This window comes from Nuphar pumila, chromosome 13 (assembly GCF_984573655.1).
Source record: "Nuphar pumila chromosome 13, dmNupPumi1.hap1.1, whole genome shotgun sequence".
Taxonomy (NCBI): Eukaryota; Viridiplantae; Streptophyta; class Magnoliopsida; order Nymphaeales; family Nymphaeaceae; genus Nuphar; species Nuphar pumila.
The window spans coordinates 96,182,025-96,195,728 of NC_143261.1; the positions used below are offsets into that span (position 1 = coordinate 96,182,025).

Sequence of the window (13,704 nt, forward strand, 5' to 3'; positions counted from 1 at the left end):
GTAACCTAAAGAATGGTTATGGAGAGAGGTTATTGGATTTTATAGGGTACTATCTCTAATTAATGGTAAAATTATTTTAATCCTTTATTATTTTAATCTCTAATCGAGCTATTTACGAGGTTGGAGGTTCAACTCATAGCATGTGCACTATTATCCTGTAACCCTTCTCCATATCAGTGATAGAGACCTAAGAGAATCCTATGTGAGCACCACTTCCCAAAGGCAAAAGCAAAGGCTTTTTGGAGGTTGAAGAACTCATGGCTAGGATATGACCAATGCAACAAGTATCCAATTCTGGCCACGGTTTTCTCTACTATCGATCATTCGTACTGTAAGAGAGGTCACTATTGACAGGCCAAAACAGTGGAGCAAAATAAATACTTTATTCTATCTATTATGTATCACATGTTTTTTCTTTCCATTTTTTTTCATAAGAGAGCTAGGGGAATTAGGGGCCCTTGCTTTTACAAACAGCGTTTAAATGATCCAAACAGGTTTGGGCATGTTCATACTACCAGAAGGGTTCGAACTTGCAACATCCTGTTCATATGGTGACTTGCACAAACTGCTCCTACCATACGATCGAGCCCCATTTGGTTTTCTTTTTATTTATTACCGGGTGTAGTCCTTATCCTCCATGGTCTCAGTGCTTCGAACCCAGACCTTGGAGACTGAAGGGTCATGCCTTATGGTCGCTCTTACTGCATCAACTTTGACCGCTAGAGCACCAGGTGGCACAAACATGCCACTCTCTGGATGAGGAACCCAGCAGTTATGTGTCTCGGAGGCGATGATAGTCAGATCACTGTTGCATTCTTTGCTGGTTTCACCAGAGTTGTGGCAGCCTTCCCTTTTACAAGCCACCCTGCATCAAACATTTCATCCTCCAACTTAAAACTATAACTCTAGGACAGAGGTAGAAGTATGGTTTAGCTTAAAACATTTCACTCAAAACGGGGTTTAGCCAAATTGTGGTTTTACCAAAATATGGTTTTGAAAATATCAATTCCATAATTATAAGTTAATAACTTCGTCCCAAAGTGATGGATGAGCTTACGAGATCAATTCAAGAAAATGTACCGTGGTGTATGTTGTTTGCTGATGATATTGTTTTGATTGATGAGTCTAGAGTTGGGGTTAATGCTAAGTTAGAAGTATGGAGACAGACATTGGAAGCTAGAGGTTTTAAGTTGAGTAAGAGTAAGACTGAATATATGGAATGTCGGTTTAGTAAGCAACGAAGTAGTGATGGGAGTATAGTGAAGCTTGGTGAGCAAGAAATACCGGTGAATGATTATTTCAAATATTTGGGATCCATCATTCAAAAGTATGAAGAAATTGATGGAGATGGAAATCATAGGATAAAGGTTGGGTAGATGAAATGGAAAAGTGCAACTGGAGTGTTGTGCGATCGTAGAATGCCATTGCGGTTGAAGGAAAAGTTTTATAGGACGACTATTAGACCCGCTTTACTATATGGTACGGAATGTTGGGCGGACAAGCGACATCATATTCAAAAAATGAGTGTAGCTGAGATGCGGATGCTTAGATGGATGTGTGGAAATACAATAAAAGATAAGATTCTGAACGAGGAGATACGTAAGAAGGTAGGTGTTGCACCCATTGAAAATAAGATGTGAGAGAATCGTTTACGGTGGTTTGGACATATTCGGCGAAGGCCTAATGATGCTCCAGTTAGAAGGTTGGAGAAATGGGAAAATATATTAGTTAAAAGAGGTCGGGGTAGGCCTAGGAAGACTTCGATGGAGATGATAGGAAAGGATATGAATGCTTTGAACCTCACTGAGGACATGGCATTGGATAGAAATGATTGGAGGAAAAGGATTCATGTGGAAGACCCAAAATGAATTTCTTTTTTGGTTCATATCGCTGACCCCAATTGTTTTGGGATAAAGGCGTAGTTGTTGTTGTTGTTGTTGTAACTTCGTCCCAAAGGGGCTTGGCGTAGTGGGATGGGGCTTAGGCCGGGGGCAGTCTAAGTGTGACGAGTCCCTGGAGGTAAGGGATATGGCAAAGACCGTAAGTATGGCAAGCAGAGCCAACACAGTTAGGTGTTTGTTCCTCGGAGCAGTTTCTATGTAAATATAAAAAAAAAAGTTTAATAACCTCAGACTGTATGTATTTTTTATAGAATATATATATATATATATATGGTGGTTTTGTAACATGATATTATAGGGTGGTACACACTCTTGTTTTGGTAGATCATGCCATTAAATGGTAAATCTAGCCATATAAATGTGTTTATCAAAGCTTATTTACTATGTTAAAAGGTTTTATCATGCCTAATACACCATAAAATTTTATGTTTGGGATGGTGAAAATCAATGGCTAACAATTAGTGAAAATAAAAGTGGTTTAAAAATGATATAAAATGTAATATTTGAGTTAACTTTAACAAATAAAAATAATAAATAGAACATGTTATACATGATCCAACTATCATATTTTGCATTTGAAACTTAGATCTATGTAAATTAAGTCTGCACCACCATATAAGCTATGGTGGTACCACCATAAAGTACTCATATATATATATATATATATATATGATTTCTGTTAAGTTCGAAAGAGAGATCATGAACTAAGGAATTGACCTTAAAAGCTAAAAGGAGTGCATTCCAAGGTTGTGAGAGCAATTCTATCACCAACGTAGTGTATCGGCAAAACCACTGCCCCCAATACAACGGATGGTATTTGGGAAGCCACAATGTACTGCTTCCAAACAGCAAAGGGCATTGAGGAAAACCACCACACACATATAATTGTATAAGAAATAATTGTGTTAGCAATAAAAGGAATAATTTAGTGATGCTTTGGATGATGACAACAACAATGATGAAATTAACACCAACGGGGGCTCCAGCTTGTCTCTCAGGAGCAGTTAGTGCACGTCACCTTGTATTGGGACGGTGCAAGTTCAAACCCCAAATTGTATGATTGTATAACTGGTAGGGGTCTGCCTAACCCCAACTTTTTCTGTCGACAAAAACAATGATGAAATTAAAGCTCTGTTTGGGAGGCTTCCACCAAGATGGAAACACCATTTTCATGTATTGCCAAAGCCTAGTTTTTGTCAAAATATGGTGTTAAAGATGGAGTTGCCAACTCCATTTCCAATACACTGTTTTTTACAACACCATTGCTCCTAAACAGCATAGAGCAGGGGAGTACTTCAACCCAAACAGAGCTTAAAATATTATAATGACTGGATGATGATGATGATGATGAACTAACCACATACGCTTCAATGTGGTGGAGGGGTTGGTGGTTATTTATATAAAAAATAAAATAATTGAATAATTGTATAGTAATTTGATAACTATTATTATTTATCTAATTAATTGTATGAATTTTATAAAAGCTAAAAAGATAATTAGTTGGGCGAATGAAAACTTTTTAATTATTTATTATTTATCTAATTAGTTGGGTTTGGGCCGGGGCCGGCCTGGCCCTCTTTACATTAGCCCATTGGGCCAATGGATCTGGTCATGGGATGCACTTCAACCCAAACCTATTAAGAACCGGGCCCGAACGATGTCCACCCCCTATATAGTACAACCAAAGTACATCCACATTTCTATAAAAAAAAAAAAACTTTTTACATCCAATGAGAGAAAGCAGGGTTAGGCAGATCCCTACCAGTTATACAATCATACCATTTGTGATCCGAACTTGCAATGTCCCAACACACTGCTCCTGCCAGACAAGCCGAGCCCCATTGGTAATTATTTTATAAAAAGAAAATCGGCCTCTCTTTGTTTTACTTTTCTTGTTACAAAGAAACAAGATTGCAAACAATATGAAATACTGGATATGTTCTTGGTGGCTAGGGATGTCAAATATATCCTTCCGAATTCAATTTTGAATTCAAAACCAAAACAATAAGGTTTTTTATTTTTAGCTGCCGAATCCAACACATATCTGAATTTTATTTATGGATATCCAAATCTGTTTACATGTAGAAAGCGGATCTGATATGAGCATTTTCACCATCCGAATCTGAAACCATCTATCCAACATCTAATTAGTCGAATATGGTATTTGGCAACATCCGAACGGTTTACATCCTTATTGGTGGCCCCTTACATGCATGCATGCATGTGTGTATGTGAGCCTTAAAGGCAATGAAAGTAGGAGTTACTATCTTCATAGCTTCCTTGTTCAACATGCACCGATGGAACAACGCAATTTCCGTGCATTTGAATGATCTTCTGATTTGTCAAGTTTTAGCTAAGTTGTCAAACAACCCTTTGCTTTTTCCATGGACTTAAAAGACTCCCAATGCGGTTGCTCCAATATGCCAATCTGTAGTCTTCCCTAAATTCCATTCAATATTTATATCCAAATCAAGGTTGATAATCAAGGAAGCATAAGTTGGCACCCGTATTTTTCAACAATAACATTTATTTTTTATTCGATGAATAAAAGAAATAAAAATTTGTTTCTCTACTTATTCCCCCTGGCGAACAATCACTTTAGTCACTATCCAGTTGGAGGTCATGAGTTTGATACCTGGGTTATGGGTCTCTTGTCACAAGGTCAAAGCCAATGGACACCATGGACACCAAAACAGGGTTACACTCGAAGTGGCATCTATCTGCTCATGCCATGTGTTCAAACCATAACTGTGGTTTCTTTTTTAATAAATAAATACCATGCCTACTTAGGAAACAAGACTTTATTCTGTGGTCCTATGCATTACTGATGAGTCTCTCTCTCTCTCTCAAAGGGCATCTTTTTTTTTATCGAGTGGAAACCCCGGTTTAGGCAGTGGCGTACAAAGTTAGATTGATGCTCTGCCATATGGCTCAATCCCAAGCTGTTAAAATCCCTCAAACGGGCCTCTTTTTTTATATATATTTACATGGAAAAACCGCTTCTAGGAATAGAGACCTAGCTGCAGTGACTCTGTCTGCCGTACTTATGGTCACTTGAGGGGATTTTATCCTACTGATTATTTTGTGAAATCAACATATCATGAAAATCATGATAAAAAAAAAGAAGATTGGCTTAGGGCTTAGGGCGCAGAAGATGGGAGGAGATTAAAGTGGATACGGTATTTAAAGATTAGAGCCAACTTAGGGGTGGTGTATGTTCAACCCGAAACACAAATTCGCGTGTTTTGGGGTGTACGGAGGAATATCTTGGGACCCATGATAATTCATGTGCAAATGTTGCCCACTATGACTTTATAATAAAATAACATATAAAAAAGGTAGATATGCTTTTGGCAGAAATGTCCTTCGATAAAATAGATATGTGTTGGATCAAAATGTCGGTCGGCTCTCCGTAAATAGATTTGCACGTTTCACCTTTGTTTTTAGCTTGTGTTACAACACATGGCCGCCTTCTCGTTCCTGCCTGATGCATTGTGGAGCCTGATTCAAAGTTTTTGCCCTTGTAAGAAGGGAGTCTAGGGGCTCCCCCTATGCGGGTCCTGGAGCGCTCCCGAAAGATTTTTTTTTTGGTCTTATGTTTGAGATTATGTTTCTTATGGATCAGACCCAACTTGTTTAGGTTTAGGGTTGTTGCTCATGCTTTGTGTAAATTCTTTCTTTTCTTTCTCTTTTGTAACGGTTGAAAAGAGCAATAAGATTTCTCTCTCAGCGGCGTGGTTTTTTTTATTCTCTCTTTGTTGAAAAAAATGATTTACAGTAGAAATCAAATCAGAGAGTAGCGATTTACAGTAAAAATCAAATCAGAGAGTAGCGATTTACAGTAAAAATCAAATATAAGAGTAGCAATTTACAATAAAAATCAGATAAGAGAGTGGCGATTTACAGTAGAAATTAGATCAGACAGTAGCAATTTATAATGAAAATCAAATAAGAGAGTAGTGATTTACAATAGAAATCAGATCAGAGAGTAGCAATTTATAATGAAAATCAGATAAGAGAGTAGCGATTTACAGTAGAAATCAGATCAAAGAGTAGCGATTTACAGTAGAAATCAAATCAGAAAATAGCGATTTACAGTAAAAATCTGATTTGTACTGTAAATCGCTATTCTCTGATTTGATTTCTACTGTAAATCGTTACTCTTTGATCTGATTTCTATTGTAAATCGCTACTCTCTAATCTAATTTCTACTATAAATTGCTACTCACTTATCTGATTTTTATTATAAATTGCTACTCTCTGATTTGATTTTTACTGTAAATCGCTACTCTCTGATTTGATTTTTACTGTAAATCGCTACTCTCTGATCTGATTTCTACTGTAAATTGCTATTCTTTGATCTGATTTTTACTGTAAATTGCTACTCTCTGATCTGATTTTTATTATAAATTGCTACTCTCTTATCTAATTTATACTATAAATCGATACTCTTTTATCTGATTTCTATTATAAATTGCTACTTTCTGATTTTATTTCTACTTTAAATCGCTACTCTCGTATCTGATTTATATTGTAAATTACTACTCTCTGATTTGATTTCTACTATAAATCGTTACTCTTTTATCTGATTTCTACTATAAATCGCTACTCTACTCAGTTTGACTTTTCCATTATTATCTCTGTTGTAAATCGTTATTCTCTATCTACTCAGTTTGACGTTTGCACCCTCGTATCATGATGAACAATAGACAGAATGCTAATTTTTTTGGTAGTTCAACTATTTCTCACGAACAGACGACGACAAAAGGTGCTCCGACGATAATAGACGACGACGACGGCAAAGAGTGCTCTGGCGGCAGCAAACGACGGCAAAGGGTGATCCGACGATAGCAGACGGCAACAAAGGGTGCTTTTGCGGCAGTAAACGACGACAAAGGGTGCTCCGACGACAGCAGACGGCAACAAAGGGTGCTCTAGCGGCAGCAAACGACGACAAAGGGTGTGTCGTCGATCGGAGCTCCTGTTACAGTAGATGGTGCATCGCCAAAGGGTGATCCAAAATATTTAGGGTGACATATTGTGAGGAGCTCTTGTTAAAGCAGAGAAGTTTACTCCTTAGGGCAAAAACGATGATGATTTTAACCCTTTCTGATGGGAGGACATTTTTGTCCTTTACTCAAAAGATCATTTTATGACGCTAATGGCAGGAAAGGGTACTTAAATCTTTACAAACGCACCAGACTTCGATGCTAAGTGATGCTGACACACACAAGGAAATGAGCCCCACGTGCTTACATATGTGACACTCATTCAGACCCAAGAACACGCACCTGCGTGTTTCGAGGGGAAGCATATAACCTGCTTCGTAGGCCCTGTATCGTTTGGCAAACAACTCAGGTAAATCGGCGACAGATTCTCAAGTGAATTGTTTTTAATCATTAAAAAAAAATATTACATGTCAATCAGAACATGGCACATGTTAAAGCTATTAAAATAATATTAAAAAAATTTAAACTGTTTTTTATATTTATTAAATAATAGTCGATCGATTCAGGTTAGTATCGTATTGATTTTCTAACGATACGATAAGATACGTATTCGCCGATACTGACAACCCTGCCCACAAATGATTGAGCACACTGTTTTCGGAGATGAGAATGGAATTGAGAGGGGAGATGGCCCATTTTAAACTACATCCAACAAGATGTTGACAACTCGAGCATCTCCCATTCTCATCTCCACTGACATAACTCCTTGCCATCCCCCCAAAACAGAGCCTTATACACTTCAGTGCTTCAATATTGAGTCTAGAGAAAGAGAGCATGCCATAAACAAAGAAAAAAAGTTAATATAGAAACGAATTATATATCAAGAAAAATGTAAATAAATATGAAGCTTTTAATAATGAGATTTTGTAACATATTAAAAAATAAATTTAAGTAATATTTTTAAATATTCAAAATATATCATCATTGTTTCTTACTCAATTTTGCCTTTTTGTTCATCCGAGTTTTGCATAACGGGTTTATTAAAGGTAGATATTAACTTTGTTCTCAATAAAAATTTGAATCGCATAATTTTGTGCTAAAAATATAATTATTTGATTAACTGCAATTTATTATATATACTTTTAATCCTATCCAAAAATTGACCTATTAAGGGTTGAGCGTTTACTTATGATTAATCACGATTATTTTCTTTTGCCGATTAATTACAATTTGTCGAAAAGTTCAAATGGTGAGGTTGACCCATTCTTTTTTTTATGATGAAAGAACCTTCACCGAGAACCGGGTCACTAACGGTCCCACCTCCTTGCAAGGTAAAACTGGGGGTTGGGGACAGGACCACCCAACCTTACGTGCTTGTGTAAAAGCAACAGCAGCCCCATGTGACAGCAGGGTTCGATCCTAGGCCTTCAGCTTACCAATTCATTTAGCCTATGAGGGTACTTTTTAAGGAATTGCCGAGGACAAGTTTAGCTACTATGGCAGTCAAGCATAACTCAATAATGAATTTGTTGTGGTCGAACTTTAGACGCTACTTTCACGGTACGCACATTCCATAAGAAGGTCTGCCAATACAGTAAGACCTTCAAATGTCCCTAAATGTGAACCTTTTTTCACTAAATACTTACCTTTGCAAATGTTCTCAGACATTTGCGAAAGTCCCTCAACTTGTGCCCCTTACACAATTTTAGTAACACACATTTTGAGAACATTCACATAATTTGCAAAGGGTGTGTTATACTTGTAAAAGGACAAAAATATCCTAAGAAGTCAAGAATCAAAATTTTAGAAATGAAAATTATTTCGGCAAATTGCTGAGGCATTTTCGAAAACATGCTATTTTATAAGGACAGGACAAACATTTCCTGAAAAATAAACATGAGTTTTTGGCCTAAAATGTAGGAAACCAAGTAAATTAGTAATTTGTTTATTATAATTTTTTGTTGTTTCCACCTATGATCTTGTTATGAGAAGTAGACCGAACATATATATATATATATATATATATATATATATATATATATATATATATATATATATATATATATATATATATATATATCAGAAAAATGTGAATAATTTCTTGTCAGAAAAATGTGAATAATATAAAAAACTGAAAAAGTATTTTTATCATGTTAATATTTTAATAAAAATGTGACATTTCCAAAATAGATAATATTTTTAAAATATCATGGGCTTTTGTATAATATCATCATCTAAAAATCACAATATTTTCAAAATACCAGTGATGTTTCTGACTATGGTTTTAATCAATTCTACCAAACCCAATTTGGCTAAAACCAAATTAGTGATCTAGACGAGGTGTGATCCAATGTTCGAGACAAACACTTTATAAGTGTTTGCCTCTTTTTAATAGAAGGGCAGCCGCTACATGGGCAAGTCGGGTATAAGTGTTCGGCCTCGAACACGGAATCTGCTCCAGATCTAGACCCACGACATAGACTTATAACTCTCAAGTAACGACAACTTGAGTCAATTTGGATATGGTAGTAATCAAGAAAGAAGAAAAATGATTCAATTTTTTTTTTCACTTATTCATGGATCGAACGGCAAATAATTATTTGAGGATCCTCAAAGTGCATCACAATACATTGCAAGGCTGCAAACCCCAAATTCAACAAAACCCTAATTCATGCACGGATGCTTGCACTTGCAACGAACCCACGCACATACACACTACACACGCACACATGCATACACACGCGCACACACACACACACGTGTGCGCACTTACATGTCGATTTACGTAGAGAATGACTGTGAATGAGGCATGCCAAAGGCCTTAGTCGAGTTGAAGCAAGGTACTCAAGTTCATGGGGTACATGTAGTTTGTAGAGCCGGTCATGAACCGGCTAACAATGATCCTGCATGCCCTCTCAGTTGGATGGAAAGCGTCCCAAAATGAATAGATGTCTCTGTTAGGGCACAAATTTGACAAGGGAGTGCATAACCCCAAGCCATTGAATGGCCCCTGCCCGCAACAAGCAACCCTCGATGTCACGAACCCTAAAAGCAAATAATAATAGCATACAATTAATGCATTAGTACGATTGATCACATAAAATTAAATACTTCAAACAATGTGGAATACCTGCATTTAGCATGTTATTTTTCCCTTTTCTAGAAGAAAGCTGTTAAGGAATAGGACTTTTTTTGGCAAACTATATATGTCACGTAGATGACACGACACGAGACACATAGTGACCATATTTGGTGTTTTTTTTTTAAATGCTAGTAATATTTTCTATCACATATTAAAATATCAACAAAATATTCAATAAAATAGTAAACAATATGTGCCCTCATGCCTTATTTTGCGAAAAAAATTGTGCACTCTTGTCCGGAACTGTTATCGAGTGTTGATGGTTCTTGTCCGTGTCTTTGTGGCATAGTTTTTTTTTTTTATTTATAACCCGAAGAAACCGCACCCAGCACAAAGACCTGATCGCATGGGCTCAGCCTGCCATACCTCCCACAGCGTAAAACTCTCTCTCTCTCTCTCTCTCTCTCTCTCTCTCTCTCTCTCTCATGGAAGCAAGGGATTGGTATCGACCGTATGTCCCAACCGAAGTCCACAAGTTATGAGGTTTTCAAACATTTACCATGAGAACCATGAAAAGCCAATCATTCAAGAAATATATGGGCATTCCTACAATGTTAGGAAATCCAAGAATCTATGTCACAATGATCTGAGGACACGGGATGCAGACTCGACTCAAAAGTTCAAATTATTTTAAAAAATGGGACACAAGACACGAATTTTCTTAATTTTTAACAGATAAAAATTGTTTTTTTAATATTTTAACATTAAAATGGAATTTATGAAATAAAATTAAAATATAACAAAATATTATTTAAATAATTAAAATAATGTCATATATACGTATTGTGCACAAGTCGGTGTGTCTGCTCATGTCACTAGGGACACGCAGCCAAAATGGCGTATCCCTGTGACATAGCCAGGAATGTAGAAATTTTCGGGATTTCCTGCGGGAACCAATCCTACCTGAATCATTCTAAACTAAAATTAAACATGTACACTACATGACGTACATCACTGTTGGTTCATTAAAGAAAACGTCCATCGCTATAAGGTGAGAATTGATGACCTTATCCCTCGATGACCTCATTTTTTAATGATAAAAAATGTTTCTCATAATGGGCCCTCAGGGAGTCATCACGCTTCAGCTTGCCCAAAGGATGATGCCCATGGGATTTGAACCTAGGCCGCCTGCCTAGCCACTTAGGCCCCATCCCACTACCCCAAACCCCTTTGGGGCCTAGGCCCCATCCCATAATGGATAAGCTCATGAGCTTATTAGCGTAAAAGCCTCATATCTCTCTTGCCCAGCAGGGTGTACAACCCACCCCATCGACCCATGGGTTTTGAATTTGTGACATCCCTTCAACAGTGTGACATTCACAAGTCGGCCCTACCAAATGAGCGGAGCCCTCGTGGGCAGACATGAACGTATACTCACCATAGGCTTGTGGCTGAGCGATGAAGTCCATGTGCATGTCGAACGCGTTCGCGACGATGAACACATCCGAGCCAATCTGGCCGTTGAGTTGGTTCAGCATCTGCCCCAGCTGTGGGTTGTACATGTTTGCAGCGCGCTGCAGCTCCACATCACAACTCCCATCCCTGCTTCTCAATGCTAGCTCGGAAGGCACACACCCTATTGGGCCAGTGGTAGTCACCATAACTCTTCTTGCTCCAAGCTCATACAATCTCTGCACTCACAGGGTTCCAACATTCAAATACTTCACCAAAATGCAATATACCTTTCCATCACAACTTTCTTTTTAACCTTTTGCCACTTAATTAGGGCTAAATCCTGATGAGTTCCTCATCATTCAAAAAAAAAAAAAAGATAGAAGGAAAAAGAGGCTTACCACTAACACTTTCCTATACTCGACAATGAGATAGCGAACATAGTCCGGAAGCGCGAATTGGCGCGACCTCGCAGAGAATGGTACCAAGTAGTAATTGTTCACAAAATCATTCCCACCTAGTGAGATTAGCACCAGTGCTCCGTTCACTAATCTCTGCATTTCCTCTGGCCCAATCAAGGCGCTAACTCTTTCTTGGTACTGTTGAAAATACTCCAATTGCTTGTAGATCCTTATGATGTTAAGCTGCATTTTGACATTTTAATCTTTGGGTTATCTAATCTGGCTCTACTACCATATGATAGAAATAATAAAGCTTGTCATGGTTAATAGATCCATTTAAATATAAAAAATACAGCAATTAGAGTTGAGTTTTTTCCTGTAATCGAGTAATTATGGTGCGTCTAATGAAACCAGAATCCAGCAGTATCTTACAAATTGGAAGCCAGTATCGTTGAGGATACCAATTCCAGCAGAAGCAAAGTTAGCACCCACAAGCAGCCTCTCTCCAGTAAGAAATGGGCTCAGATAGGGCAATGTGGGTTCTGCACCTATGCTCTCACCTAGCATGAGCCATATAATAACTGTTAGTGTTATATATATATATATATCACATAGAATGCAATAAAGGTTATATGCTAGTGTCATATATCACGCAGAATGCAATGGAAGTTCAGACTAAATGAAGCCATTGCTCTGCTCAATGGTAGTGTTAATTTCAGGCTTGAATGAAACCATTGTTATACTCACTAATAATGTCAGGGATGTTAAGGCCATTAGAGAAGCGGCCTGTTGGCCTATGAGTTGGGTAGTCAATGCCATAAGGGGGCGAGTCGGCACGGGCTATGGTAACCAAGAAGTCATTGTTGCCGCTGTCGACGATTGAATCACCGAACACGAAGAACGCACGCGCTTCTGTTGTCACGAGAGGATTGGTTAGAGCTAGGCATAGAAGAGAGGAAAGGAAGGCCAGAGGAGGAGCCATGGTGGCTAACAGGCTCAGGCTGTAGTGACTTAATTAAGGGATGATGAGTTCTCCCTCGCCCATGTATGCAGTGGATGCAGTGAAGGGTCATTTATAGTTATACACAGAGGTGCTCTAGTGTCTAACGTGGCAGATCAGGTCATATGGCATATGATGGGCCTCTTGCCATATTGGTTAAGGGAAGGACCCACCAAAAGACAGCCTAGCAGTGAGACGGTAATTTTCATCGGAAGAACTGCCAAATCACCACTCATCAGTGTCATGGCATCAACACCGTCCATTATTTCCATCACCACTGATCATGATGTGATCATCTGGCAATGTCAATCCACCGACATGTGATCTGGACTCGACTACCGAACCCTTTACTAAAGGAGTCTGGGTCGGGTGCAATCACATGGCACAAAATTTGTGCATAAAGCCCCTGATCACCTTCCACCAAGCTTAATGCACCAAATATTTCTACAATCATATTGCACCTGATCTTTTCACTTACTAATGAAAGGGATCTTGGACAGAAAAGCTTGAATGTCGTTCGCCAACAATTTGATAACGAGGAACCCTTCAAGCAAAAAACCTCTTAAAGCTACAGATACACCCATGCACCGGCGAGGTTTGATCTGGTGTCTTCAAATCAACACCTTCACAACCACCCCACTGACCATGAAGACAACTACGACAGCTTGTAATTGAAATCTATTTGACATCACTGTCGTCACACATCGCCTTCAGCATCATTAAGATCCAAGAGCGACAACTGTTGCAGTAGCAGAAGCAACAGCAGCGAAAGTAACATCATCAACCGTGGATGATGAGGCTAGCAGTGACAGTAGCAGCTGAAAGCACCGTTACCTGAAGTGCTGTTTTGATATTGACATTTTGAGTTGAATGCAATCTGAGGTGACACACGGGGTCCTGATCTGGCACGAGGCCCACG

At 38.3% G+C, this 13,704-nt stretch overlaps 1 protein-coding gene across 1 annotated transcript; it reads right to left on the reverse strand.

The window, feature by feature from the left end:
• Positions 1–9,406: 9,406 nt before the first annotated feature.
• On the reverse strand, positions 9,407–12,767 carry LOC149819316 (GDSL esterase/lipase At5g33370-like). Its single transcript, XM_089986380.1, has 5 exons — positions 12,533–12,767; positions 12,218–12,345; positions 11,786–12,028; positions 11,371–11,623; positions 9,407–9,895 (listed from the first exon to the last, which is right to left on the reverse strand). Exons 1-5 carry the CDS (start codon positions 12,765–12,767, stop codon positions 9,672–9,674), a joined length of 1,083 nt encoding a protein of 360 aa, XP_089842506.1. The 3' UTR covers positions 9,407–9,671.
• Between the last annotated feature and the right edge of the window lie 937 nt (positions 12,768–13,704).

Coding starts and splice junctions, on each gene's coding strand:
- LOC149819316 (XM_089986380.1), bottom strand. CDS start 12,767: ATGGCTCCTCCTCTGGCCTTCCTTTCCTCTCTTCTATGCCTAGCTCTA. Junction 11,624..11,785: donor AGTATAGGAAAGTGTTAGTG/GTAAGCCTCTTT, acceptor CTGTGAGTGCAG/AGATTGTATGAGCTTGGAGC. Junction 9,896..11,370: donor CGCTCAGCCACAAGCCTATG/GTGAGTATACGT, acceptor ATTTGCTTTTAG/GGTTCGTGACATCGAGGGTT.